The sequence below is a fragment of the Idiotropiscis lumnitzeri genome, chromosome 3 (genome assembly GCF_059441095.1).
Source record: "Idiotropiscis lumnitzeri isolate Australia: NSW breed Sydney's pygmy pipehorse chromosome 3, RoL_Ilum_1.0, whole genome shotgun sequence".
In the NCBI taxonomy this organism is placed as follows: domain Eukaryota; kingdom Metazoa; phylum Chordata; class Actinopteri; order Syngnathiformes; family Syngnathidae; genus Idiotropiscis; species Idiotropiscis lumnitzeri.
This window is the reverse complement of record NC_142393.1, coordinates 19,009,644-19,036,920: the sequence shown is the minus strand read 5'-3', so window position 1 is coordinate 19,036,920 and position 27,277 is coordinate 19,009,644. Positions and strand designations below refer to the sequence as shown.

General features: G+C 39.2%; 1 protein-coding gene across 4 annotated transcripts in view; it reads right to left on the bottom strand.

Moving 5' to 3' along the window:
- The window catches only part of cntn3a.1 (contactin 3a, tandem duplicate 1), a 74,385-nt gene that overhangs the window by 10,214 nt on the left and 36,894 nt on the right, over window positions 1-27,277 (bottom strand). For 3 of the 4 annotated variants that reach the window (XR_015842509.1, XM_088290233.1, XM_088290236.1), the window contains exons 6-14: window positions 22,626-22,829; window positions 22,229-22,331; window positions 21,446-21,630; window positions 19,196-19,335; window positions 14,471-14,603; window positions 11,775-11,925; window positions 5,759-5,886; window positions 2,866-3,041; window positions 861-978 (exon numbers count right to left, since the gene is read on the bottom strand). Coding sequence is in view for 3 of the 4 variants with exons in the window: in XM_088290233.1 (XP_088146359.1) it covers window positions 861-978; window positions 2,866-3,041; window positions 5,759-5,886; window positions 11,775-11,925; window positions 14,471-14,603; window positions 19,196-19,335; window positions 21,446-21,630; window positions 22,229-22,331; window positions 22,626-22,829 (1,338 nt within the window). In the remaining variant the exon portion in view is untranslated. The remainder of the gene's footprint in view (window positions 1-860; window positions 979-2,865; window positions 3,042-5,758; window positions 5,887-11,774; window positions 11,926-14,470; window positions 14,604-19,195; window positions 19,336-21,445; window positions 21,631-22,228; window positions 22,332-22,625; window positions 22,830-27,277) is intronic. The other variant, XM_088290234.1, reaches the window with a different exon arrangement.

The following is a 27,277-nucleotide window of genomic DNA, read 5'->3' as shown; positions in this document are numbered from 1 at the left end:
CATATAAGCCGTCCCGAGTTGGAACTCACAAATTAGTACCAGTTCAAATCTCCCCTCTTCTCTTCATCGAGCAGTACATAAGAATGTTGTTAGCTTGAGGACCACTGTTGGCATTGCTGCTGGTTAGTTTTTGGAAAAAAATAATTGCTAGAAGCGACACTGAAGTCAGCCCAAGACACAAGTCATTGTACTGCCCGCACATTTGCACATCAAAATAAAAGCAGACAATATTTTACTTTTTTTTTTTTCTTTTTTCCAATTTTGCCTTCATGAAGACTGCGCAGAGACTGCGGATGAGCCAGCTGTGGCCCACTGGGTGTAATTTGCCTAAGTCCGAGACTGATAATTACAGAGAGCAATTGTGTAATCATGCCTTTTTCCACGTCAATGCTTTCCGGTACATGAATCAGTTCTAACCCAACGATGTCCGATTCAGGTGGTGCCGACTAAGTTAAGAATTAACAATAATGTAATAAACTTTGAATACTAACCTTAGATGGCAGCAAATACTAAAGAGAGTGTTTTCTCACTTCCTCCCTGCAATGATCTTCATCTTTATTCTAAGAAGCAATTATTTTCCTAGAGCCCGCTTATCAATTGTACAGTAACTGCCTTGTTAAAATAAAGGGAAACAAGTGGCATGGAAAAGAGGAGGAAAACCAATTCAAATGTGAAAGATAGTAATTTTGTGAAATATGAGCATGCCAACATGTAAAAGCAGCCTAACATCACTCCAGCTCAGTGACGACCAGATTTTCTATTATGCAAAAGTTTTCTCTCTTGTAAAATAGTGCGTGTGCTTCTAAATTCTAGACAACACAAATATATTGGCATGGAACATGAGATTGATCTCAGCTTACCTCTGACCACGACATCAGTGGCAATAGAAACACTGTCCACTTTGGTCTGAACCGCACATGTGTATTTCCCAGCATGCCTTAGCTGAATATTGCGGATCATTATGTCCCCGGCGGAGCGCTGTCAAAACATTTCAGGTTAATTACTTAAAATAAAATTGATGCTTTTTTTTTTTTTTTAATGGTATTCAATTCATGAGTGAGAGATTTTGGAAGTGACATCAATGGCTTAACCTCAGGGACACACCGTGTGATCCGTTTGCAGTTATTTCATTTTTTTTTGTTTGGATGTTAAACGCTTTTTTTCCTCTCAGAATATCTATACATCTATTTTGTGCAACTCGTTTTTTCTGCACAAATGTGCTTCAATGCCAAATGCATTCTGCATTTAAAACCATCAGAGCGACAGTAATACTTAAATAAAGGGTTGTTTTGAAATGTTTCTTACATGATGCATTTAATTTTTGGAAGGAATAGATCATTTAAATCTATATTCACCGATGCATCTGTCTTGTATCCTGCTAATATCAGATGACTTCAGGTGAGAGGCAAAATTTAGGAAACAATTTAGACTCTACAATGAGCCACATACGTATTTTAAAAAAAAGAGAGACATTTCTACAAAACATATTGAATTCTCTTATTGTAAATACTGTACAGTGGTGCTTTGAGATATGAATCAATTTCGTTCCAGGACCACACTCGTAACGTTCAACACTCATTTCTCAAATCATCTTTTGCCATTGACATTAATTGAAATGCCATTAATCTGTTCCTGCATTCCCCAATAAAACAAAACAAAACCGAAAAAAAAAGTTTCTAATGTGTATTTTAATGAGGAAAAATAGCGCTCTACAATATTGCATTTTATAATATGTACATAGCTAATATAGCTAAATACAATTTAAAAGAATTAAACATGTGATGTCCTTAATCCCACTTGAGACAAGACCAGCTTCAATAAAATATGTTGCTGCCCGCAATCCTGCTTGGATGCAGAAGCCAATCACACTGGCAAGTGTGATTCTTAATAACGCCTTGATTCCTCGCTGAGCTCATCAGTACGGCACTTATATTAGTTGCTCATATCAAAAGATAAAGGATATACAGTATGAACTTGAACATGTTTCTTTATCAAATGTTGTCGATTAATCAACCGAATAATCGATTATTAAAAATAATTGTTAGTTGTAGCCCTACTTGAAATAATCAGTCACATCTCAAAGCACCACGATAATAAGCCCTCACACAGAAAAATGGAAGTGTATTGTACGGGTATATCATGTACGGCATTGACCTATTACAAGTGGCAGCATTTACCAGTACAGTTTTAAAAATATCATCCTAGAAAATGGACACATTATACATGTGGTTTCATTCATTATTATATTCTTGACTGAACAATTATTGTCAGTGAGCTTGCCTTTTATCCTCACTATTTCCCACAGCGTGTTACCGAGCTAAATTCAGGAGGGTCAAGGGTGTAAATGATCTGCAGGGCAGCACACATTATTAAGACACTATTGCCCATGATCATGTTAAATGCCCAAAGAAAAGGAAAAAAAAAAAAAAAAAAAAAAAAGGACATAATAATTATAATTGCTTGTCTTCTTCCGGAAACAAACATTGTTATAGATGATCAAGTGTTTTGCTTGGCTGCACACTGCCTAACAAATTAACTGGTTGTTGCTCTTGTCGATGTTGGGGGTGTTATTACCAGCTGAACAGGCAACCGCAGAGCCCTAAACACTTATCTGTATGCTTCTAATAAGCAAACAATGAATACATTGCTCCCTGATGTAAAGGATAAATTAATCTGTAAACTGATAAGTGATGGAATTAGTAGTGCTTTTTTTTTTATGATGAAGACCGGCTCTCTCAAGAGACACTTTAAACTACAGTTAAGTAAGAATTATCAGGTCAAAGATACTCGACTGTATTTATGTGTGAGTGATTTCCTTTGTATGTGGCTTTGTTACTTTCAGACACACAAAGGACTTACACTTACCCCGCCAACTCTTTCAAAATAAGCCCCGGCGCTGCCAAAGTGGATGAGCTGCTCATTGAAGAACCAGGTGAACTTGAGATCCAGCGAGGGGTCATGATACACCTGGCATGGCAGCACAATGCTCTCCCCGACTGTCACGTCCAGATGACCAGCGGGGCTTGTGATCACAGTTGGTTCTGGAATCATGGAGCACTGGTTCAGAAAAATGCTACAAAATATGATTCACACCCTTTTTTCAGGACTTTTCAAGCATGGACGTACATTGTCCTCTATCTGATGTGCCACGCTTCTTTATGCTGCAGAAACATTTAACTGTAACTGAAAAAAAAAAAAAAAGATTCTCCTGTTTTTTTTTCTTGTTTAGCCCTGTCCCAGATATTCAAAAAACTCAGAATAAATTATATTTGCTCTGTCAGTGAGCAAATATTGTACCTCTTATGTGAGTTACATACATTAAGGTGCAAGGAAAAAAAACAAACCTCGGCAGGCATTGCAATTTAGGTCTGTGTCAACACTTTCTTTGTCTTTTTGTGTTTGCATTTCAGTTTTGGTATTTATTTTTCCATCAACATCATCTTTATTCTGTCTCGTATGGGCTTCTCGTTTTACTGCGCCAAGGAGATAACAGAGCAAAGGGTGAGAGTCCGGTGAGCAGTGAATTATACATGCATGTCATAAGTATCTAATAGACAGAGGAGCCAATGCAGCATGTCAGGGGGAGTAAAGGTCTATACTCAGCTCTGTCAAAACAAGGCGAGTTGTTTATCCGGTAGCGGCTAAGGAGAACTGGCTGGTCGTGGCGGTGCATTCTAGGTGAGTCTGGGCAAAGTTTCAACACTAGATGCAAAACGAGAGAAACTTTCTGCCGCTGATAGCAGAGCTGTCACGCTCGTTTCTTGTTATGACTGCAGGGGAAATTACAAATTGGCTTCCTCATTCACAACATACAGTATTCCTCCGCACACGATAATCCGCATTCGGTACAGTTCTGTTTTTGCAGCTCTGAAGCCACTTCTTTTACAACCTAGATTTTAATATTTGCATCAGAATTAGCATAGAAATTGCTGCAAATTTGGAGGTTCTGCCTCAGTATGCTCGTACTGAAAGTAAAGCCTAAATGCTATGTGTGCAGTTTAATTTCTCATTTGGCAGAAACACAAAGTATGACATGAACGCTAGATGAAAGAATAATTTACACTCTGCAACGCAAGGTACCAAACAATTACCTATATTAAAGGAGGATTGAGCCCAGAAGAAAGTTGGACAGTTTAGGTTATTTGTTGTGATGGTCTCTTTACTAATTTCAATGATCATATCAAAAAGTCGTAATCTGATGAGAAAAAAGTTGTAATTTCAAAATGTGTCCCCACTCGTCCAAACACAACATTCTGTTTAAAATTTAAATAGGAACTAAGAAGCAGTTTTTTTTTTAAATTTTTTATTTATTTTTTTATCCCATCTCATTTTGCCACTTTCTGAAAATGACATCACAGTTGCTCAGCGCTCAGCCAGTCACGCCTTACCTGTTTTCTGAAGTTGGTCATGTGACATTTCAAGTTGAGCCATGCAACTGTGATGTTATTTTCAGTTGACAGCGAGCGGCAAAATGGCCACCCCTGAGATGGATAAGAACAGGTGCGTTTTGTTGCATAATTCAGATTCCGAAAACACAATATTAATCAGAATACCATGTTTAGATAACTGCAATTGGCGGGCAACCAGTTTGGGGTGTGCCCTGACAGCTGCCTGCGGAGTAGCGGCTTAGATAAATTGATAATAACCTCACCTAATCCGTCCTTAGCCTCAGTTTTAATGACCATTGCAAAAATAAAAGCTAATCATAACATTTTATAAATATCAACACATACAGATTATGTTTTTGTTAATTTATTTTCCTTTCTCTACAAGTAGAGAAAGGAACTGGGGGTGCAAGAATGAATAGCTGGCCTTCTGTGCTAACTTATTTGCAATTCAAAGTAGATGCGAAGAGGAATCACCAAAGGGCACTCTAATGGAGCACTGTTGTCAACTCGGCTCTTTAAAATGACCCAGACATCTTATTGCACAGCAGAGGAGTGTTATTTAGAAGGGTGGGGGGAAAAAAAGCCATTGTCCAGAAAAATAAATGAAACATTAAAGCAAATAAATGCAATCAGCCTTTGGCTTGATTGCAGCCTTTGCCAATCAACTAATTGGACCGTTATTTAAGAGGCCATGGCTGATGGTTGGAGCACCTGGACATGACCAGCTACTTTGGTTTCATTTTTTTTTTAACTGTACTGCATAAACGTTTGATTATTTTAACGGTACTTCACTGATATTTCATATGTTGAGGTGCAGCTTTTCAAGAGGGAAACAGAAACACATCATGAAATCTCGTGCTTGTCTCTTTTAATTAGACTGTCAAGTCGACTTCGACCATAGCGTCTTGTAGACAAGATCTGGTGCAAAGAAATGTGACGCCAAAAGCTGAACTAACGGCAAGGATTTGTCCTATTTTTTGCTTCAGTTTTTCATTCGACCGGTGTAGATTTTAGCTTAACTTAACTTACATACAAATTTTTGTTGTAATATGACTTAACTCCTGCATTAACATAGTTTAGTGAGACAGACTAAGGTGTGTTCTAGTAATGGAGCATGAGCAAAAGATGACAACCACAGCATGTAAGAGCATAGTCCTATAATTTGTTGAGATGGTTTATGTATTTTTATTCTTAATTATCACCAAATTTAATGTTAATAAGGAAGATCAACCTGGCCAGTCCATCCATCCCATTTCTATTGCACTTGTTGTCATTAGGGTCAGCAGAGCTGGACTTTCTAGAGAACACCCCGGACTGGTTGTGAGTCACTCAGCGAGTAAAGATGGCTCGGACAAAACAGACGCTCTTACCTTTAACCAAAAGGCTGCCGGTGCTGCTCGCCACGCCAAACTGGTTTCTGGCTACGCATGTGTACAGACCAGCATCCATTTTGGAGACATTGGATATTCGAAGGCCTCCGTTATCCAACACAGTAACTCTGTGGGAAATAATACACACACACAGACACATAGTCATACAGTTTATACAAAGTTTATAAGGCGCATCTCATTAAGACCGTTGACAGCATCAGTGTTGGTTTAAGGAAATTAAACTGAAATGTAGCCAGCTCGTGTTAACGTGCATGGTCATGCCGCTGAAATGAACAAGCCCACCATCCTAAAGCGTTTTAAATTGAGCCTGGAGTTTATCTCAGCAAATTTTAATTGGCTCCTTGTGCTGCAGTGTGACATAAGCAGGACTTCAGCACTAAGTGTTACAGTTTGATTTTGCTGCACTGACTTGATAAGAACAGTGCACTTTAGGGGAAGATCTGCACATCCTGTGCAACCGTACTTCAATTGCTAATATGTAAATGTTTGCACCCAAAGTCATATGTACACAAACCGATGCCAAATGTGTGATCTCAACCTGCATGCAGGATGATAATCATAAATTAAACTTGTTCCGGTCTAACAGTTCAACTGTATACTGGTATTATATATCTCACTCTACCGTAAAGCAGAAAAATAAATTGTCAAACCTCATTGTACTATGTCATGAATAAAAATTTCTCCAGTAAAATTCACTCAATAACCGTGTTTATTGTATTGCCGTTGCATTTATGAATATTAACGACTTAAAGCTGAGAAAAACACAGAGACAAAAGATAAAGATCGCCTTCACCAGTTACTGAAATCGATTCAATTATTCCTCATAAATGTCAGTGAAATCTCAGGAGGAACAAAGTCGACCTGCTTGGCTGCGTGACAATAAAAGAAGGTTGAGCCTCTACAACAGATTGTCCCAGCAAGCCACAACAACAAAGATTCTCATTTCAACTGTCGGCGTCATCAGTCAAGCCTGGCAGATTTCATCTGACGCAGAGAGTGTGCTTGTGCCGCTTTACCTGTCAACGAGCTGCTGTAGTGAAATATAACCTGATATGACAGATGAAAAGTCAGCAAGATAGCACTTATGCAATGTCGTGCCAGATGCTTCCAATTCCCAGAGAGTTGAAGTACAGTTTGATGTCACCGAAAATTCGAAGGTGTGTCAGTTTATCTCTGGCTAATGACAGCCCATATGTAAATCACGATGACTCAATTGAATGCACTACTTTCTTGCTTGTTTTCAATGTAAGAATGTGAATGGGCACACTGGCACGGCTGTAAATGTACCGCAATCCCATTGCATATTTTTAAGACTTGACTAAGCGAGGGTGGGGTGGGGGGGGGGCAAACTTTATTCTCCAATTGCAGGCTGGGAGGTTGGAGTCCGTGAGGGCTCTGTAAAACACACGTCAGGGCATGGCGGCATCAAAACAGAACAACAGATTTGAAAGACTCGCACATGTGGGAGGGATGTGGGATGTCGGGGAAGGAGAATTACAGAGTACACACAGAGGGGTGACACTCACTGACATACTCGGCGCTACGTTATTTTGTGTATGGAAGTTTATTCTGTGATGCTGCATTCCCAATTGTTCAGTAAATGTAAACGGTAAAATCAGTTATGGTATTTTTGAAAAATTCTGTATAAATTGACCCTTTGTTGTTCCAAATAAATTCGACTGTTCCGTACACATAAAAAGGCAGATGAAGTGAACTAGATATTCAATTTTTCATTGTAGGATACAATCACTGATATGCGTCCTCTAGTAACCTAGCTTGCATTGAGAGCATCTTTCAAAAGAATTTTGGTGTCAACATGGCCTTGAATTCTGTGTGTGCTGCAAACACCTTTTGGAAAAAAAAACCTCAAAACGCGTTTATGTTCGCTGAAAATTCATTAAAAAAATACTTGAGTAGGATTTGTTTGGTTCGCTCCAAAAATTTCAAAGGAAGATAAATTGGTTGAAAATGAATGGTTTGAATAGTTCTATTGAAAGTCATGGCAAAATCATTTTGTTTGACTCACTCATACTGTCTCCTGCAGAGAAAGCAAAAAAAAAAAAAAAAAAAAAACACACAAAGGAAATGATAATATTCGCTTATATCATGTAACATTATAACTGATAATAAAATCTCCAGAGAATAATAATAATGAAAAAACGATGGATGGTCCCTAAACTCTGACCTTCAAAGAATAGCAAAAAAATATCGCCGGCATTAATATCACAACCTTGTTCAAGATGAATTGCCTCAGGCAAATAATGGCATGGCTTTGAATTATTTATTTAATTATCCATGTTTTGGGAAATGAGTTTTATCTCAGTTATTCCAAAGTAGCTGCTCCCTCTGAGCACAGATTTGAGCCGAAATAATAATAATAATAATTATTGTGTTCTATAGTGAGTAAGTTATCAGGGAGCTAAACAACACTCGAGCGCCACTGGCATGTTCGACGGCAGCAGACAAAGTTGGCTTTTTGTCTACAAGTCATTTCTTCAGTAAGAGAGGTCGTGCCAATTTAATCAAATTCCATCCCATCATTTTTTTTGATCGCGCCTCTCAGCCCTGATTGTACAGCAATTTCCTCAACACATTTGGATCCTTAGAAATTAATTACCCGGCTCAAGCTGACATTTTACGCTCTGAACTGCACATGATGCAGTGATGGGGTTAAGCCGATATGTCAAACAGAACTCGCTTAAAAGAGAAGAAGCTGAACATGCCTCTTTGATACCTTGAAGAAAATTTGAAGCCCTCCAAACTGAGGCAAATGACCACTATTGCTTAAAGGCAAAGGAAATTAAAACACATTATCCACTTGAACAGAACCCAATCCCTGAGGGACAGTCAGTTTAATCTCGCAGGTGAAAGCGAGGGCTTCTTTTGCAATGGACAGTAACAAAGAGTTATGGATATGAGATGTCACACTCTTATGTCAGGTTTTCTCCTCAGCAATCTTGAAAGGGATTATCCAAGATAAAGATGTGAAGAGCATTATCTGGAAAGCTTTCACATTGTTCTTCCTCCTGTCAAATATTGCCCTGACACAATTAACAGGAGTGGGGGAATTTGCGAGGCACATAAAAGATTGAGTGGTGTGATACAGTAAATAGGCACTTTTCGACCTTATTGATGGGTGTTAAAGTGAGCCATTGGGTGTAATCTTAAAGCACAGTGTGTCTCTCCATGGTGCAAGAAAAAACTATCAGGCTGTAAATAAAAAAAATAAATTACAAAAAAAAAACTAAATTTGAAGCACTTAAGGAAGATGGCAGAGTTAAACAATTTACTACTAGGATATTCCGGCAATCTGTTTATTGCAACAGCATGATTTCAGCTTTATTACAGGCTTGGCATGTGAGAACCTGCTGCTCTGTTATATCTGATGAATTACACGAAATTAACCACAACAAATATAAATATACGGCAGCAATTTATGATGTAATATTTCTGAGCGCTATTGCCAATATTGTTCCACAAATAGTGTCAGTGATCAGTGGTGAAATTAAATTAGGCATACATTAACCGCACAGCTCTCCACACACAATAGCGCTAAATGCGAAGGCTATCTTGTTATACATGCATGCCATACGAGGAAAGGAATTGCTGCTGCTGCAAGATTTTATTTACACATCAGATTCTCCCTTGTTCTTAGCTAGTTTGTACCTTGCTGCTCCACATCCTTGAAAACATTATCCCTGGAAGATTAAGAAGGAATTATGGGTATTTTAGTTCAGCCAGTGGGATGGATTACTGCTGCGCTACCGCTGTAATAGCGTTGGTAGCAGCCTCATTTCTGTGCGGAGGAAACTCAATTCTAACGAGCAAGGAAGTAGGGAATAGGCTTGCAAGAGATGCTTCAATAATGTCAAAGTCTACATTTGGTATGCAACTCACCCACTAGAAACCCGAATGGGAAATCTGGCCATTTGGGTGCCAATGCACACAGCCTTATGGCTGCATTTTCCTTTTAATGTTTAAGAGGATGATAAAGCTGCAAGCTGGGTCGATCATTTCACAGCACAACAAATAATCTCGGTGCTGATGTTGCCGCTCGGCCTCAAATAAAACATCTTATAGCTGTAGCCGCTGCGTCGTTTGGGCTGGCATCGGCATTTACTATCAGATCAGCCTTTCAGTTTTCCCAACAAACTGTCTAGCTGGGGGAGGTGAGATATGACTACAACTGAACTCACACTGTGGTGAGAATGGCTATCTGAGTAAAGAAAAGCTGCTGAGGCAGCCCAGCAATTAATCCCGTGTGGAATGACAAAAATGGGTATCAGTGTAGGTTGCAGCAGGTGTTCTTTGCCTCTTGCTGGTACGTTCCTGCACATTCAACAATATTTCATAAACATGGAAATGCATCACTGACTGATTTGCACACTTTTTGATAAATGAGGTTTCGACCTGTGTATGACACCATTCCAGGGAGAACAATATGATAGGATAAGACCAATAAGCATCCTTTGGTCCCTTGGAGGCGCAAAAAGAAAACCCTTAAGGAATTATTATTATCATTTTCATTATTTTATAAATCCTAGATAATCCAAAACATGAACCGAACCGTAGATTTTGTGAACCGTTTCACCCCTAGGAACGGTTTACAAAATCGACAGTTAAGTTCTTAGCTCAGTTTTGTGCTCAAGGTTTTTGGTTTGGTAAGCGCTGACTCATAGGAAAATCAATTATGTCTTGAATAGTTAAAATTTAAAGTATATGTTTACATGATTATTTATTACTATTACTGTATTCCTTGTATTACTATTTTAATGATAATATTGTTTTGTTTTTCTATTGATGGCAACGGCATATACTGTATTGGCAGGCATCACAAAATAATGTGACATATGAAAGACAATTCCATCGGTACAGCTACACTGGAGCCAAACAGCTTCAAGAAAAAAATGCCGACTACGTCTCATGCTGGGTCCAATGCAGATATAAAAGTGGAAAAACAATATATTCATTCTGTGGACTTGTTTAAATTGCACAACACAGCCAGCTTCCAATACGAGGCAAACGCGACAGCTGCGGTTCAGAAACAAAGTCAAAAGTTTCTTACCAAAATTGATAAAAAAAATGTACATTTATGAAATTTTTTACAAGACCACTCATGAATGAAATACATATTTGAAGAGATTCACTACACAAATCCCCGACGCTCCAAATCTGTCTGCCTGAACCTGGACTAAACCCAACAAAATGATGTTGTGCCATCTGAACTTCAACATAGACCTGCTTTTAGCTGCTCTAACAATTAGTGGACCACCAAACTGTCAAGTACGCTGAGGGCGTGTAAAACAAAAAGCGCTTAGTCCGCCGGAACACCTACCATGAAGCTGCACTGTCTGCCAAACTCCCAAACATGCTAAAGAGGCTTGCACCAGCACGACTATCAAGATGCGGCAGTTTTTATGCCCGAGCGCATGTGCTTTGTCAATGAATATAGAGTCCTTTTACTTCCTGCCTTTCCCTGCTCAATGAGGTTGATCCGCACGACCTGATTTCTAATAAAGCAAGGTATCCAGCAGGCTCCCTTGGTGCCACTTTCACTTCCGCAGAAAAAGGTATGTTATTCCGCAGTTTGTCATCGATTGGCCCTCTTGGGCTTTCGTACATGTCTCACTGATTGCCTGCATCATCATCTGCTTCGTGTTCGAATAACCCTGCAGAACTTGCATGCTGCTAATGAGCTGATGGATCCAAGAATGGTCAATTACCTTTTGTAAACTGTCGAAGCCAGCCCGGAGTACGGCCAGGAGGCCTTAGAACAATCAAGTTAAAGAGAAAATGTGGAATGCAAAAGGGGAAGGGGTAGCTTGCTGAATTTGGGAGGATATTCAAATTGTTCTGTGTTTGCGGCGCTTCAGTGTTTTGTAGTTTGTCTACGTGAATATGAAGTAGATCGAACCAAAATAACATGTTGATGGAATTTGCTTCGGCAGAGAGAGCAGTTGATTGTTCAGCACGCATTCCCAAGGAAACTCAATACCTGTGGTTTTCTCTTAAGGCTTCTTTTCCTTTCCTCCATGAAATCACACCCCATGGAGACATCTTGGGCTTGCATTCAATCAGGACATCGCCACTTTGTCGGGCCAGAGTTTGGGCCTTCATCAAATTCTGGGAGAAGTCTGGGGCAATGGCTAAAAGAGAAAGTCAAAACAAAGGAGTTAATAGTAAAGCAAAAAAAAAGAGCAAGAAAGAGGAGCAAGTTGAGCTGAGCAATTTTAGGAAAAGATTCAATTCAATTCATTTAAGATTTTCTACAAATCAAGTTTCAATTATTCATTGTGTAAAATAACAATTCCAACCATGACTGAAAATGACATCATATCATATCAACCAATCCTTAAAATATATTAATGTAATTAATGCACAGTTCGAAAAGAGGATGTGTGAGAGTTGTTTTTCAAGGTTTTTAAAATGGTTCAATAAAGACCAAACACTTGCATAATACATTTGTAAATATGCATTTCTGTGTCATGGTGTATGTAAAAATATTTTAACCTCATTCTTTGTGCTTACATTTAAGATTAGGTGTAAATACTTTTTTTCCGCTGCTTCAAACAAAGATTGATGGCTTAGCAATATGACAATATGCTCTAAAATGAATCCCTTCATACTAAACTTGTATGGAATAATGGAAGTAAATGGGCTATTTAAAAGTGAAAGGCAACTATATCCTGTACAAATTTTGTATTTTCATGTAAACATTTACTTAAAATATGATCACATCAATTGCCCAAATAAACACACAGACTAATTATTCAGCAAAGCTAAATTTATGATCAAAAAAGATTTTGATATTGTGAAAATCTTAATTGAAAGTCATTTTGACACCTGTTACTGTGTAAAGCGCAGAAGTCAGTACATTGTGATGCAAAACAAATGCAAACAACATGGCTGATATAAATAGTTAATATACTTTTGAACTTCTCAGCGCCTCATAATCGATTCATTTCCGGTTTTCGAGCGTGCACTTACTATGTAGCTGTTGTCTCATTTTATCTCTATATACTTATTTGTAATACTAATTTACTGTTCACAGCTAGCGCTCTGAATTTATAGCCAGACCCCCGGGGAATAGTGAACTGTTGACCTAAGCACTTATTCTATTTTTTCACGCCTCTGCAATTTACATTAGTTTAGCAATCAGTATTAGCTCCTCCAACTTCCCGCGTTCTTTCTTCTTCGGCGCTTTATTGCATGCGACTCCTCGTCAGCCTTTAATCATAGCACTACTTGTTACAAGTGTATATCTTATTTGACAGCGCAGAGGTGAGGATTAGTTTTGCGGAGGAGAGCATCTGCTCCGTGCAGCTCGTAGCTGCTATCCATACATATTGCGCAACTGAAGTTAGCTTAGCATCCGAGAAAGCAGTGACTCTGGGAGGATGGTTGACTGTGTGATGTGGACGCGACACGACCAGCTCGGAGCTAAACGGTTCGCGAGACCTGTCAACGACTATCATGCCGTTTCTGATTAGTGAACTTAGAGGACACTTTAATTAATCGCAGCATTTCACATTGTCTGAGATTAGGATTTCAATTTTGTTCAGACTTAGTAGGATGGTCTGAAATTCGGTGGCAATGAAGGTGAGCGAGCTACTATGGACATTCGAGTGAATGGGCATCTGAAAACATGTAGGTCACTTCATCTATTATGTAGGCCGGCTCTCACAGCCCCTAGTGAAATACGTTAAGAAAGACACATTCACACGTGCTCATAAAGCCACCGACAATCATTTTAAGAGGACATTTAATGTGAAAGAAAGTGGGTTTTCCAATTCCATGCATTTCCTTGAAAGTGGACATTATGCATGAAGAATGAGGGCTGTGAGGCAAAATGAAAGAGTGCAGAATGAGAGGGAGGGTTCCATGCTGCTCCTTAAGGCCTCAATTACTGAAATGATGGCGTCCCTCGCCGTTTTGTATGCGTTCACGCTCAGCGCAAAGCTCTTCCTAGTCTGCACACAATCTGGCGCTGGAGACAGACAAGGTGTGACAGAAAAGTTCCAGGAATGGTGTCACTAAATATATATTTCAAAATACGAGTTTTGGCTTTCCATGTGGGCCAGACAAGGAGCTCAAGGTGAGAGGCGAGAGTTGAGGCAGGATCATTCACCTGCACACATAATGTTCTCAACATCCAACAGTTCTCCAAAAAGAACATTGCCGTGCTGTAGCTCGTCCGACCGAAACCTGGGTGATTTCAAGTCCAAACTGTCATCATGGGAACCTGTTATGAACACTGTATGAAATCAAGATGGCTGTGACAACAGCACTGCAGAGGATCTCCGAAGAATCCTTCCAAGAGTGTATGATGGTGTAGCAGAGCAAGCTGGGAAACGATCCAAGGGGATTGTCATTTTGATAAGGGAAAACTTTTGGATTCAGAATATGACTTTTTTGACACCAGTCCTAGAACTTTTGTGCCACACCTTCAAACACATCACAAATGTTTGTTTCAGTGCAATCTTTGGTCTCCAAAATGACAGAGTATGCCACTATCCGTGTTCCTAAGAAAAAAAGCTTTAGAAGAACAGGTGATTGATTTAAGCTGTCATAACTAACATTAAATGCTAATGAAGTGTATAAAATTCCGAACGAGGTCAGTCTCAGTTAGTTTGACAGTATGAGACACAACTCATCTGAAAAGATTCTGAGCGATCAACAAAGTCATCTTACCTATGACTCGAAGCTCAGCGTTGGTGAACACTCTTCCATGCTTGTTCTCAGCCACACATTGGTAGCTGCCGATGTCTGCCAGATTTAAACTACTGATGGTCAACACTCCGTTATTCACCTGAATCCGGTCCTGCTTAAGACAGATACACAGAAGGCATTTACAATCACTGTGCAGATAATACATTTGCTACATTATTAGAATTAGTAGGTCTTGATCTAAATCTTTAGCCTGGAACTTTGCCAATGCCCAAGATATAGTGTCAAACACAGTCTTCTGCTCTGGTAGAGACATTGTCCAACTACCTTTTTTTGTAATTGGACATCTTTAATGGAGACACAGACACAAAGGCAATTAGCTATGCAGATGATATACTGCTTTGCTGAACTGACCTTTGAATTTATGTAAACCATCCAGAGAGGAAACTTATAAACAGCCCAATTAGTGCCACAGTGGCATCACAAAATGAAGTAGTTGCTCATACGAGAGCACACGTTCCCGCAAGGTAGGTAATTAGCGCTATATTTGGACAGTTTAGGTTCTTTCTGATGAATAGCCTGATTTCATTCAGGTCTTAGCCACATATTTCCCACACCTGGGGTGGGTAATAATTGAATAGAATGCTCATTTTCTTTATTCTTAATAGCCATGGTAAATTAATGGAAACCCCGCCCCTCCCCACTCCATTACCAAATATTTTGCTGACATTATCAAATAGTGTTTTTTTACTCCTGAATTTAAATACACTTATTAAAGAAGCGTCTTGATAAAACCAAGTTAGCAGTACTTTCAAACAAGTTCCCACGTCGCGTATATGACGACGTCACTACACATTTACGTCAAGAGAGAGCATGCGCAGAACGGACGCAGTCTGCCTGTTAACTGTTTTCATGCCGTTCGTTCTGATTGACAAAAAGAATATATATCACCTCTATCAATCTGAATGAAATTCCATTCGGATTTGGCCTTTTGATTCCGATTGAGGTGTTTGGTTTTTTGGAGCATTTTCATTCTGTTTGGTCAAACGGATCCTTTCTAATCAGAAAACATGGCTTCATGTAAAACCCAGCTATAACAGCAAATATACAACAAAACTCAATTGTGTATGACCTCTGAGGTCCCACAGTAGTACCAATGACTGTGTGGCAAATGTCTGAGTCTGTCATCTTGAATCACTCCAGATCTGACACTTGAAAAGTTAGTTGCTTGAAGTCTGCCAGCGACACAGCTGAGGAGCTTCAAACCGGTGCCAGATCTAAAGCTCAGTCACATGATGGACATGCTGGTGACCTGGTGCCTGGGGGAGGCTGGATAAGCCGCAGTTTCCAAATAAAACACAACAATATGCATGGTTTGGGGCAAAGGAAGGATGCATCTATGTGTGTTCATGGGAGACAGAGTGTCACTGTGACTTTGAATAGATGAAAGATGGTCCTTTTGAGCTTACGTATTGTAAGTGCCCAGGGGGTGACAGAGATTAAAAAGATCTGTGTAAGTGCAGCACTGGTGTCACTCTGCCATTCTGCACTCCCTGCCCTGATTAAAAAAAATGAAATGAAAAAAAAAACATAGCTCTGAGACTCAGCAATCTCTAACGGCAGCGACAAAACTGACATTCGTTTGTTTCTCAGGCAACATCAATTACGGCCAACTGTCTTCTGAGAACAACACTGGTGAACGTTTTGCTCTGAAAAAGCAAACAGCGGGGGCACTGGCCCACCTGACTTTGGAAAGCGAACTGAATGCGCACTCAGACATTTTCGGACTCAAGGTCCACGCTTATACTCAAGTCAGTAAGTCTGTGGTTAAGCAAAATACAATCGAGTACAGTGAGTGGGTCCTCGTATCGCCAAGGTGACATTTTCAACTGACAGCCCTCCTTGGAGTCATTTTACTCTAATGGAGTCGGGCACAAAAAAACAGAGCCAATACGTTGGTCTTGATAGAGAACCACAGAGAAAGTGAACACCATAAGAGGGAGATAAAAGACAGAAAAAGAGGGGTAGGAAGACTTATTCATTCTAATGAGAAATAACAAATGCTCGCCTTGGCCCCAAAGCACTTTTCCCTCTCACTCTCGCTCGCTCGACACCACCGACCTTTGGGCTTGGAAATTGATTTAATGCAGCGGCTGTTGACGGTGGCATTTTGAAAATGGTAACACCTCCACTCATTAATACAGTCACATGTACAGAAAATATGTTACCTGGGCAGACTGTCAGAGGAAGATTTACAAACGTGTTTACAAATCAATCATGAGGGATTCTTTTGATTAAGAGTTCCAAACAGAGAAATGACCTTTGATAAGACTGACAAAACAATTTATAATAATGAACTCAGTGGTAAATATTCAATACAGTCCCAGACAATGGATTTAATCGCCTAATAAACGTGTGTTGGCTGAACATTATTTCCAAATGGGGTTTCGAGCAGGTTTTGATTACCGCAACTTGTTCTTACACGCACTATTCAAATCCACAGAGAAGACAACTGGAAATTGGGATTAAGTATTAGCAGCCATTAACTGTAACTTTTCGAGAGTAACACAGAGTCGTATATTCCACACATGTAGAGAATTTAATTTCAAAATTAATTTCTTTTTGTATAATACGCTCCTCTGATTTGCTGATATTCACAATAAAGAATGCAAGTGTTATCCACATAGGACTTAAAAATTTGGGATTTCTTATTTTTTGTGTAAAGAGAAGCTAGTTATTTTACCTTGCTAAGAGTTTCGTTGGGTGACAATGAAGTATAAAAAAGAACAACTTTGCATTCCCTTGCAAAGATTGCTAAATAACATATTTTTTTTTTTTTTTTTGCAAGGGAACGCTTATTTTTAAATTTGCTATTACGTACTTCCGGGTCATCTTCCAGGTAAACAAAAGCAACAAAGATGCAGCATTTTCACCCATGGGTGTGTTGAATTACTTTGAAATTTGCTTGAAATACAAAGACAGTTCTTGATATTGGGCACAGATTCCAAAGAAGTGATGGACATCTGAAGTGAGTGCTAAACAAGAGGAAATCTCTTGACCGCAAGAAGCATTTCAAGTCCAATTGTCACACAAAGCCCTCCCACGTGATCTCACGACATCAAAGCACAGAAGAATGTCCCGGATATGCCGATGTTTACAGAGTGGCTACAGCAGTGTGGATGAAGTGGCAAAAAAAGACTTGGGCGTCGAAAATACTTGACGACGTCAGGGGGACCTACTTTTATACAAAATCATCAAGCAAGACACTTTTGTTTTTATTTCAAGCCGTTTCCTCGTTCCTCGCCTTGAACATTTTTGGGACAAATACACTCAGGCTGTCATGAATGTCACGAAAATGATGTTATTGTGGTGAGGTGGTGTGATGAAACTCCCCACAAAAATAAGGACTGATTAATATGTTCTCCACGGGCATTTTTGGTGTGCTGGACTTTGAGATTTTTGTTTTTCCTCTGACCTTGATGTCGTTTCAAGAAGTGTGTTGAGTAAAATGGTCTGTGACACGTCTCTTATTTCTTTAGCACTATGTTATCATCTATAAATATATAATATCACATATGACATGTCCTCCCTGTGCCTGTGCGAGTTTTCTCCGCTTACTCCGGTTTCCTCCCACGTACCTAAAATATCCATAGCAGGTTGATTGGACACCCTAAATTGCCCCCAGGTATGAGTGTGAGCGTGGATGATTGTTTGTCTATGTGTGCCCTGCGATTGGCTGGCAACCAGTTCAGAGTGTCCCCCCACCTACAGCCCGAAGATAGCTGGGATAGGCTCCAGCTGAAGCCGAAATGGATGGATAGATATGACATTTCATATTGGAATAAAAGTACAGCTTTTTCACAACCCTAAGGTACCTTGAATTTGGATGTCTTTTTTTGCGGGGGCAAAATATGCATTTTAGTCGAGAGCAAATATGCTAATGCCTTGATTCAAGGATCGCATACATATTATATAGCAAGTTGCAGAAGTGGAAGGAATTACCATTCCCAGTTAATAGCCCATTGGTGAAAATAATTGATGCAGAACATTCTTGTACTTTGTGTGATCATTGTGATTAAGTTCTAATTAAAATCCCTCTGCTTTCCAAATTTCATCTCAGTTCTCAATCCAAGTAAACATCGGTCATTAAAGACAGAAACATTGGCTAATCACCCGGAGGTTACCTGGATTCACTTGGGCAACTAAAAAATCTATTATTGTTGTCATTGGTGGATTAAAAATGCCTCAATGGATTATTATTCTTATTTTGTTTTTTTATGTTTATATTATATGTTTATAGTTTAATGAGTAGGAAGAGATAAAGACCTATGTCTTACATATATATATATATATTTAAAATATATATATTTAAAATATATATATTTAAAAAAAAAAAAAAATATATATATATATATATATATATATATATATTATCTGTGGTATAGATAGAGTGCTATATATGTGGCTTCAGTGTGGTACTACTTTTTTCCAACTCTGTACTAATGAAATACTCAAAGCTGGAACTGTGAATCACAGCAGTTGGTACACAGCAAAACTTGGAATACGTCTTGTTTTGAATCATTGCAATTTTTGTTTGCCAAACAGTGCGCATATTTGGACTCATTTTGCGGCTGCATCTGGTCTCCTTGACTACTTCATCCTTCTTTCGTTTCATCTTTGTGGCACTGTTGGGTGTGCAGAACTAAGCAATTAAAGCATCCAAATCAGTACTCTGGAGAAGTTCCTTACCTCTGTCAGGTCCAGAGGCTCTCCATTCTTTAGCCAACGGTACGAGGGCTTCGGCTTAGCGCTGGCTTTGCACTCCCAGACCAGAGTTTCATCAATAGTCTTCTGAGCATCTGGGGGCTTCTCAGTCAAATGAGGAGCAGCTGTCACAAACCAAATATAATAAATATGCAAACTAACCACAAACAGTTTAACTGACAAAGCAGGCACTTCATTCTTCAGCCTCCTCATCCAAGGACAAAAAAATATTAATCCATTTCCAATTAACCCAAAGTTTACATTTACTTGACAACACAGATAAATGAATTAAAAAAAATCACTGAAAGAAGCAATTTGCAGCTCAAATGTTAAAAAGATGAAATGTCTTAGTTCTAGTGCTAGGGGTAGTTAATTGACGTTAATGAAATTAGTTTTAGCAAGGTAAAAGTGCAGCGGTGCCTTGAAATTATAGGACCTCAAAGACATACAATTTGAAGTTCAACAAAAATCTTTGTAAGAATTTGCAACACATGTGATGTGTACAAAAAGTCAGACAACCATTTACACTTGCGCTCAGTAGTGAGTAGCTAAATCGTTAACTTTGTGTGAGTCAAATGCTATTTCCCGAAAATTGTCTTTATTGCTTCCAATCGTCTGATATCGCACTAGTTGGTTCTGCTTATAGTTATATGATAATTAACATTAAAATGTTACTTAAATATTGGCTGATCAGTTGGCATTGTATGATGTGACAGTTTAGACAATATATTCCAAATGTAATTTATTTAATTCGAAATTTTACTTTGAAAGAAACCACAAATGGTCAAACTTCAAGTTCATTTTATTCCCTTTTTTACTATTTGAGTCATCTAAAATTCCAAGAATGCCTCTGTATTTATGCCGATGTCACATAAATAATTTGCAGCTAATCTCTGGTGACAGAATAAAAAGATTGATGGCGCTTTTGGCGAAGACACATTAATACAGGACACCCTGCCAGGGTCAAGGGGAGAGAGGAATCTAAGTCAGTCCATCTCCTTGACATGATGTGTCGTATAGAGAGCTCAATGAAGTTCTTTGCCATTACTTGCTGTCTAATCAATGCCAACTTTGCTGAGAAGTCCATGTATTTTCCCAGTGTGTTGTACCTTTGCAGCGCAAAATATTTGGAGTGATGCTTTTGCACCTGAAACTTGTCATTATTTTGGCAAAAAAACACAAAATACACACAATCACTTACAAATGGAAGAAATGTAAATAAGTAGAAAGAAAGATGCAATGGCACGTCTTTTACCCAAACTCAAGATATCATTGACTCTGCGCCATTTTAGATAGATTTAACCTCTAATATATGGTCTAATTTTTTCAATTCCGAAAAGAAAATTGGCTTGCATACAAACAGAGAGGGTCGCTCTGATTGGTTCTGTTCCATGATTAGCTGGAATTTTTCAAAGATCCCATTCCTCTATTGAATACATATTGTCCCTACCCAGCTGGTGACAAAATTAACTAGGTGTTCAGGCACACACGCCGCAGAAAAGTCGCTAATCTAAGAGCAATACAACACATCATTACGTCTCGATTTAGAACCGCAAATTAAATGAGACACGACTTCACCCTGCAAATTTTTGTCGTCAGGACAGCATTTTTAATGCTCACTTCAGATTTTCTGAGCACCCACATGTGCCAGAAAGTCCTCTATTATCATATCAGAAGCACCCCTCGTACAGGAACAAGATATGGATATGATGATTTCATTCAAGCAAATCCCAACTGAGCTTCTTCATAAGCAGACATCATCAAAGCAGAAATGGCAGGATAATGGGGAGGAAAACTATAAAATCTTTCATCAAGGGTCATTAAAAGCTTACTCCTTATATGACCTGAAGTGCAGTGTTGGTGAGGGGCAAATCACCTCTCCCTGAATGGTGATATGAATCTGTGCATGCTGCGCTCAATGTTAGAAGCCGATACAATAAACAGCTTGTCGGAAATGAGCTATCGGGAATATGTTAATTTACTGCCACATACCAATATGTGATGCAGTTCTTTATAGGTTCTAATAAAAGTGACATGTTTCATGACAACATATTTCAATCTTGCTCAGTATCGGTGAATCCTTGAGGTTTTTAACACCTTCTATACGTCATTGGGTCGAGTTTTTGAATAAAAAAAAAAAGACTATAACCGTACATATTTTTGGACGACAAGTGCAAGGAAGGAAAGAGGTAACGATTTACACTAAAGCCAGTAGTTCCCGTAACTTGAACTTACCATAGAAGGACAGCTTTCCTTTTACAGAGTTTCTTCCTCTGCTGTTTTCAGCCAAACATTCATACATCCCCGCATCCTCCTGCTGGAAGTAAGGGATCTCTAAGACTCCATGGGCTTTATTGATGTCCACTTTTCTTCCTGAAGAAGCCCCATCGACTCTTCTCCAACTGATGGTTGGCACTGGGCTATGTTGACGTAAGCAACAGGACATTTTGGGGTTTTTAGCGGGGGTCCGTCAAACTATTGTCATCACAATATATTGCAGTGTTATTTGTCATAGTAGGATAGAGAGCCACATTGTCGCTTCCCTTGCATGTGTGGAGTTAAAAAAAAATCCATTTTAGTTATCTGGTCCGTGCTTTACTTTGATTTTCCTTTTCAATCCAATGTCAATGATTCACTAATAAAATGAACAGATTAGCTGAATTTGCATCTTTCCTTGTCAAATACATGGTCGAGAAAGGAACAGAGGCAATGCACTTTCAGTGCCACTAGAGGCTACGCATCCATTAACTGCTGAAGTACCTTGCTTCGGCTGACTGAGGACATGCAGACCTTAGCCGCCATGTTTAACCGGGGAGTCCCGGACGCTCTCTTCCATACACTTCTATTGCGGTAACTCCAATAAATTAATCATAACGTGTCAAATTTGTGACCAATTTTGACACCATACAATCAATTTCACAGGGTTTCCCATATATTAGCGGACACATTCTATTGTTGCAGTAAAACGACTTATTTTGAGTCATCATCACTACAGTAAAAACGCGCAGGGGGACGTACTTTCCAAGTGCAAAACATTCCAGCTTGACAGTTGAGCTCTTGGCGACTGGAACAAGTTCAGGGAACTGTACCTCAATCTTCGGCTCGTATTCACCCATTACACCTGGTGTTTCAAAGACAAATTGAGACCTTATGTCACTCAATTTTAAAGCCTGAAAATGTCAAGTAAAAAGCATCAAAACAAAATGCCCCGATGGTTGATAATGTACTGAGATGAAATCTCAATGGCACTCGTCCCATATTGAAGAATTGATTGAAAAGTAATTAATTCGGAGACACACTCTAGTTAGGCAGTAATGTTATCAGCATGATGATATGTAACATTACAGAGCTATAACGGTAAAGTAATCAGAATCTGAATGTATGCAAGGTCCTCTGCGTGTGACGTTGCTCTTACCATCTACTCGAAGCACGAGGGGTGTGGGTGGTCCTTGAACACTGCTTCTGGTGACTGTGTTGGTGACCACACAAGTGTAGTTGCCCACGTCGGAGGGTTCAACTTTGGCAATGTAGAGGTTGCCTGTCTTCTGGGACACGAATCGCCGCGTGTCCTGGATGACAAACGACGGGTACTCGTTGAAGATCCATGTGAAGGTGAGACCTGGAAACAGTTGTGAGGTGCACAATTTGAATAGTGCAGAGAGAATGTGATTCATCGGCAGCCATTTCAGGTTGAACGCATGCCTTTGGTGATAAAGCAATTAGTGGATCAAACAGCGCCAGCCTACCGTGATTTGAAAGTGAAATGAATAACCAAGAAGCAATTACTCTCCTAATCCTGAATGCATGATTTAATGCGTTGGATTCACTGTTATGGTGATAATTGTGGATGTTTGAAGTCGTCGCAATATTTACACCGCAATACTAACCATGGCATCTTTTTCATTATGTTGCTTACAGTAATGATTAGAGTATATTTTACAGCAATAAAACCTGTTGCATTTTGTAGCAGCCAAGTACCCACAGTGGACAATAAATTCACTTTTGAACTACTGATGCTTTATTAAAAATTGGATGATGCCCCATAAAATGACCCCTTCCTGTTTTATGAATAAAGTGCATATTTATCAAAGGTAACACGTTTCAGATCATCGAGTCAATTATAATCAAGCTCACAAAGACAGCCCAATAATTAAATACAAAATGTAATTAGAAACCAATCAGGACCTTGGTGAAAAAGTGAAACATGTATGATTTCTCACCCCAAAAAAAATCAAGAAAAAATGAAAAATAAAGTCAATATAAATCAGTCTGGTGAAGGTTACAAAGGCATTTGCGAGGTTTTGAGACTCCAGAAAACCATTATCCACAAATGAAGAAAACAACTTCCCAGAAGTGGTTGGCCAAACAAAATGACTCCAAGAGTGCAACCGCGACTCATCTAGGAGGAAGCAACAGAACACACGGCATTCGAAGAACTAAAGGCCTCAGTTAAGATCGGTGTTTGCGACTCAACTAATGAGAAAGATATTTGGCAAAAAAATAAATAAATAAATAAAAAATTTAAAAAAATGGGAAATGAGGGGAGACTAGCAAAGGAGCACAGAGATGATTCATCTGACATTTGCCAAGTAAATCTCGATCATCCACAAGACTTGTGAAGAGCTATTTTGGAGACAAACAAAAGTATATATATATTTTTTTAAAGGGCTGCAGCCCGTTACAGTTATTTAAAAGAACATCATGCCAACAGTTAAACGTGGTAGCGTGATGGTCTGGGGTTGCTATACGTCAAGAACTTGACGACAATGAGCAACAATGAATTCTGCTGTCAACCAAGAAATTCTGCAGGCAGACATCCGGCAATCAGGACGCGCCCTGAAGTACTCTTGGATCATGTGGAAAACGCCAACAACAAAAGTTATAGGTGCAGGGAGCAACAGATTTCTCACCTTAATTGATATAATCTTTAAGAAACTGCACTCTATACAGTATTTGGATGGGTTGTCCTTGCAAGATATTAAAATTGGTTTGATGATCTGAAAGATTTACTTTGAGTGGGATAAATATGAGGAAGGAAGTAGATGCTTTTTAGACTACAATGTATTTTAGATGAAATTAGGGTGCCACCACATCCAACTATTCATGTTTCGTTAAATGGAGTTCCTCCCCGCAATTCGAACCAAGTAGAAGAGAGGCTTTGCAACAGCAACATTACATTACAAAAAACAAAGATGATGTGTCGGCACATTGACACCCAGATGGACTGCCCGGCACCACATTATATCCTTCTCCCGAAGGCAGCCTTAGTATAACCCTTTCAAAACAAAGAGTAGTAGAGGGAATAATTGCATTGTGATTTAGACACGCCTACACCAGATAAATATTTTCTCACATTTTTCCTTTAGGGGAAAGAGGACATGTGGGCTTTGACTTGTTACTGAAACACACAACACACTGTGTTCAAACACTTGTCTCTCAGCTTCCAATATAATACAGAAGCATAACCTGCTTAGCATTCTTGTGTATCCAGAATTTGTGTAAAAGTACAACATCGTCCAGCATGCAAACAAATTTCTTTTAAAATTAAAAACTGACAGAAATTTTACTGATGCATGCTGGATTCCCTTTTTTTTCAGGAGCAGAAGAAGGCACAGCATAGTGATTTAAGTTAATAGTGGTGACAGTTTCTTTTCCTCTCACAGGCAATTTCTGAGCCAGCAACTTATAACGTGTGATATTTTGGCCATTTTGCATTATTTTCTTGTACCGTAGATATATGATTAAATATTGTGCACAATATGTTATTCGGTGGACTATTCTGGTCCAGGGGTAGTGTCCTCCTGCATTCTTCATAGTCCCCTTTATAACATTGTCCTAGTGACATCAGCCTCACCCTTTTGTGTCAGACCGATCAACCTCGGCCAGCGCCCATGCTGTCTCGGTCGTATTCACTCACTGTCATTCGTTGTTTCTCGTGCTGTTGTCTTTCAGATGCTTGCCTTCCATTGTGCTCTACTTAACTATATCTCTTATTCAGAGTCCCTCATCAGTATGGTGTCACTTCTAACAATACAATAGAATCTATTGTCGTCGGCCTACCAGCCATGCCGTTCGTGGTGCCCGTGTTTTTGCAGTTATCCTGTCTCTGTACCTTACACAGCCAACTATGCATTTTCGTTATGCAATAATTATGATCATAGCAAAATGCACGCAACAAGGCCTACATCATTGACCGTTTATGGATCTCAGACGATATTGTAAGAGAGAGGGTGCATAGGGAGAAGGTCAAGGTACGAGACAAGCTGAGCCAGAGCAGGACAATAACCATTGTCATCTGTCATTCTCTGCTCTTTAACGCTGTCCTAGTAAACAGTGTCAAAGCCATTTGGAAATGAACGTTACCAGGCATCTGAATTCATGCAAAAAGAGAGTCAAGCATTTATGTTGATTATTATGATGTGAAATTATATATAAATGACAGTCTCCTTTATCTTGATGTCCACCCTTGTCAACGAGTATTTATCAATATAACGTCCTCACTTGATGCATTGGTTTCACAGCGGGAGCAGTTATAAAATCCTCCCGATGTCTAAATAATACATCGTAGCGCTCATTCTAACAAGATCTTTCATATTTAATGCCACTTTTGAAACATCTTCCAAAAGGTGCAAAGAACACCAAGAGCAACAACAACAAAAACAAATAAGGAGTCCCTAATTGATTGGTTAAAGATTTTTTGAAAAACAAAATGAAAAGAAAAAAATTAAAAGACTGTGGGACCTGAGGGTTTTTCATTCGGTGAAAGAGCTTTAATGGAATAACACAAAAATACATGACAGGGACTGACATATTTTTATTGCCATTCCATTTAGCTTGTGTATAATGAACACGCAGCATCAATTCGCCTGTAATGGCATGAGAGAAAGAAAGAAAATAGAACATGACAGGCCAAGGACACCATGAATCAAGACTGGTTTTACACTAGTGTGTGTTGTATCAGTGTATATAACCTAATCATTGATTGGAACTCAATTTCTAAATGTGAAACCTAGTTTGAAACGCGACGTCTAAAGGCTTGTGAATATTGTGACTTTTGTCCGTAGAACAAAAGTGAAAATGAGCAGAGTTCATTTAGTTCTTCAGAAACAGCTTCAATTTTCACTGTTTTTCCGCTTTCGTCTCTCATTGTTCTTGTCCAGTGCAGTGATTGGCTAGCTAACAGCCAATCACAGTGCTCATTTAAACCGATCGCCCGACCCAAATGTACATGTTGAATCGGCCGAACACGCCCCCTCGACGCCCCAACAACGGCGCCGACTTTATGAAGACTACACCAAACAGACGCCGTGTACTGATATTCCGACAACCGACGTTGGATTGCTGTGTTGAGGCCTTTAAGCCTGACCCTAGTTTGTATCCTTGTTCTAAACCCTAAGCATATTTTGAAACACTAGCGCTAAACACTAACCTTAGTTTGCCATCCGACTTCTCAAATTTATCGCTAATTTGAAACCATACTTCTCAACCCTGAACCTAGTTTGAAATCCTACATTGAAATCTTAACCTAGTTTGAAACTCTACATATAAAGCCTAATCGTGATTTGCAACCGTACCGTTTAAACCCAAACCATTATTTCAAACCCTATTTCTAAACCCTAACACGAGTTTGACGTCCTACATCTCAACCCTATCCTTAATTCAAACGCTACTTCTGCAGGTCTTGGACTCACTGTACTCACAATTTGGTTCCCATAGCTATCTGTATTCGCAACACACACGTTTCCTCCATGAAATGGCTTAGGTCACGCACATAAAAATCCCTGCAAGCTATATGTGTTGTTAGTTGCCAGCAAACATCCTGTTTGAAGGTAGCTGCAATCCCAAAAGAGAACAAGTGATTTCAGCCTTGAGTAGATATAAAAGGACTCCTTCCATTAGTGAAAAGAGGTCGGATGCATTAGGTTCTGTCCGACCACACATATTCAGAGCTTCTAAAAAGCAAAAGATGGCACAAATAACATTTAACCTAAATGCAGAAAAGCATGTTTGACAAATAGTAGTTTACTATTTTATAGAATTGTGAACATCTTTTAAATTCAATACATA